Genomic DNA, 3187 nt, shown 5'->3' with positions numbered 1-3187 from the left:
TTGAGTTTGATATGTTTATATTATAGATATAATACATAGGACATCTAGCATGAAACTTTGTGTCCCCTCCCCCCAAAAAAAGAAGAGAAGGAAGCAGTCCACCCCTGCTTCCAGTGGCAGGGTTGTGTACAAATTGGCTGGAGGTGGCCTTCTTTCCAGACCCAGAGCCAGGGCCTTTGGGGATGGGGGTGGGTGGGTGGGGAAGCCAGTATAAGTCTCAGCCGGAGGAAGGAAGCTAAGACCCACAACTACATACACCCTTGGAAAACTAGGGGAGAGGGAGAAGCCCACTTCATTTCATTGGTCCTCTGGGAGGCGAAAGAAAACAAAACAAAACAAAACAAAACAAAAAAACCAAACATCCCTAAACCAAAAAGAATGAGAGCCTCACTCAGCCCCTTCCCCTGGCCGTTCGTGAAGAGTCTCATTTTGGCAAGAATCAGAGCAAAACCAAAACAAAACAAAAGACCAAATAAAATGGTGGTTTAGCATAGACGCGCACACTGACATTGCACAAGGCACCGCTGGGACACAGAGACCAGATACAAGTGTTGATATCAGATGATAAAGCAAAATATTTGGGAAGCTTGTCATAACTCCAGTCCCTCTGGGATGGATCGATTATGCTTCAAGTTCCTTCAGCAACAGCGGCTGGCGACATACAGTACACACAAGGCGGATGGTCCCAGTGTCTTCATCCTCCACCCCAAGACCAGAAACTAAGGTCCCTGTCTTCTACCACTTGCTTAACCACATGGCCAGTTCACAACTCAGCCTTCTGGTCTGACTGGGGGTGTTGCCCCCTTCTCCACGAACTCACCAAGGAAACCTGGCCTGTTGTAAGCTGGGGGTGGGGGGAGGAATGTAGATGGAGGAGCGAAAAGCAAGGGGCTAAGAACCCTCCATCTCCATGTAACTAGGGGTGGGGACACTTTTAAGACTCAAATCCCCAACTCCCTAAGTCCCTCCCCTCTAAGGACAGGGACGGAGGGGCAGCTCAGGGACTGCTGGGACCTCAGCTTCCTGAATCTTCCTCCTGCCCTGGGCCTGCACCCTTCATTTTTCTCATGGGGGCCTGCTGCAGCTCTGGAGGAAGCAGGAATCCTCCAAATAAAATATCAAGGCACATGTTTGCTCCCCCTACTCGGTAGGAAAAGGAGCGAGTTTTGAGTATCCAAGGCACAAGGTTACTTCCTTAATACTAAAACTGCCGGGCTCCCAGCTCAGCTCCGCGGAGAAGTCTCTCGGTCTAAAGGAGAAACCACCACGGCCTGACTCCCTCTCATCTTAGACGCACCGAGTCCGGCTCAGAGGAAGGGAGGGGACACGCGGAGCAGGCCAGGCTTTCAGGCGACACCAGAATCTCCTAGTCCTGGCTTGCACGGTCCGGGCAGCCTAGAGATCCAGCGACCCTAAACCATCCTCCGGGTCCCCAGCCAGGGGGCCGGCTCAAGGCGGTCCCGCAGCCGCGCGCCTCACGCGCAGTTGCCCATGGCCTTGACCAAGGAGCTCTCAGGCAGCTGGCGGAAGATACCCCGCAGCGTGTCCAGTTCACGGCTCAGCTGTTCCACCCGCTTGCGCAGGCGGTCATTGTCACTGGTCAACTCCAACACCTTCTGCTGCGTCTCCACGTTGCGCTGTTTGGCTTTATCTCGGCTCTTGCGCACCGCGATGTTGTTGCGTTCCCGCCGTACCCGGTACTCGTTGCTGTTCTTATCCACCGACTTCTTGGCCTTGCCCGCGCCGGCCCCGCCGCCGCCGCCGCCGCCGGTGCGGAGGTCGGGGTGCGGACCAGCCAAGCCCTTGAGCGAGCCCCCGGGGCCCGACAGGCCCGCAGCACCCATTGCAGGCGCGGGATGAGGGCTGGGCACGGGCGTCGGCGGCGGCGTAGGGTGGCCAGGCTGCAGGTGCATGGTGGTCTGGCCGCAGTGTGCGATCTGGAACTGCAAGTGAGGGGCGGCCAAGTGCGCGGGAGACGCGTGCGGGTGCGGTGGCGGCGGCGGCGGCGGGGGCTGATAGGGGAAGAGGCCGGCCAGCGCCAGCTGCTTCGCCTCGTCCTCCTCGCGGGGCTCCTGCTTGATCACCAGCGGCCGCAGCGCGGGCGCCCCGACGCGCTCGTACAGGGGCTCCAGCCTGCCGTCCAGGTAGCCGGCCGCCGCACAGCCGTAGCCGGGAGGGGGTCCGTGCGCCCCCGCGGACATGACCGCACCGCCGGGGCCCGCCGGGGCGCCCGGGTAGTCAAAGTCACCGCCGCCACCCGCGGGGCCCGCCGCCGCCTTGGCCTTCTCCTGCTGCCGGCTGTGCTGGAAGAGGTCGGCCAGGAACTCGTCGTTGAAGGCGGCCGGGTCGATGTAGGCGCTGATGTCTATAGACGTCTCGTGCTCGCAGATGCCGCCCAGCGGCTCCGGGGCGGCAGGTGGGGCTGGGGGCGGCGCGGGGCCCGCGCCCCGGGGAAAGCCAAAGGCGGCGTTGCTGGGCGCGTGCGGGGGGCTCTGGAGGTGGCTGCTCATCGGGGGCCGCGGCTCCGCCTCGTAGAAGTCGGCCGACTCCATGGGGGAGTTAGAGTTCTCCCGGCATGGCGAGCCTCGGCGGCCTCCAGCCTGCGCGTGGCGCCGCTGTCGCCGCCGCCCACCCAGTACCCCAACTCGCCCGCGCCCGCGCAGCTTTGGGTCGCGAATGGCCAGGCCCGCGCGGGGACCGCTTTTATAGAGGGTCGGGCATCGCCCCCTGGTGTCCAAGCGGGTCTTGGGCGGAGGGCGCCTGCCGGATGGTGCCTGCTGGGTCTTAGAGCCTGCCTTCTCTTGTGACTTTCCAAGGCGGTGAGTGGGGCGGGAGCACAGTGCTAGTGGAGAGAGATCGTGGCGCAACGCCCACTGACTCCTGCGCTGCTAGGCGAACCCGGCTTGCGGCGCTCAGCCCCACCCCGGCGGCGCTGTCGCCCCCGCACACACGTGGTCCGTGGTTAGGCGCCCCTCCTTTAAGCCTCTAAGTCACCCACTTCCAGCCAACCCTAGGGAGCCCGGGAGCATCCAGAGGCCGAGCAAGGGGAGGTGAAGGTTGGGGGGCGTTTGGAGAGAGGATGTTAGTCTTGAGCTACCGTGGTGCAGACTTGTCTTAAAAGCTGGGACTAGGCCTGTCTCCCACCCGGATTTTTAAAAAGCTGTGGCGGAGAGCCGCGGCGCAAGGA

General features: G+C 61.8%; 1 protein-coding gene across 4 annotated transcripts; it reads right to left on the bottom strand.

The window, feature by feature from the left end:
- Positions 1 to 2673, bottom strand: Cebpa (CCAAT/enhancer binding protein alpha). Of its 4 annotated transcripts, none has more exon segments than NM_001287577.1 (1): positions 1 to 2673. In NM_001287577.1, a coding segment is annotated over 1 exon segment (1188 nt). In that variant the 5' UTR covers positions 2664 to 2673; the 3' UTR covers positions 1 to 1475.
- Positions 2674 to 3187: the final 514 nt, after the last annotated feature.

This window comes from Rattus norvegicus, chromosome 1 (assembly GCF_021556685.1).
Source record: "Rattus norvegicus strain SHRSP/BbbUtx chromosome 1, alternate assembly SHRSP_T2T, whole genome shotgun sequence".
Classification (NCBI taxonomy): Eukaryota; Metazoa; Chordata; class Mammalia; order Rodentia; family Muridae; genus Rattus; species Rattus norvegicus.
Note: the sequence above shows the minus strand (reverse complement) of the source record. Positions and strands in the feature narration are given on the sequence as shown.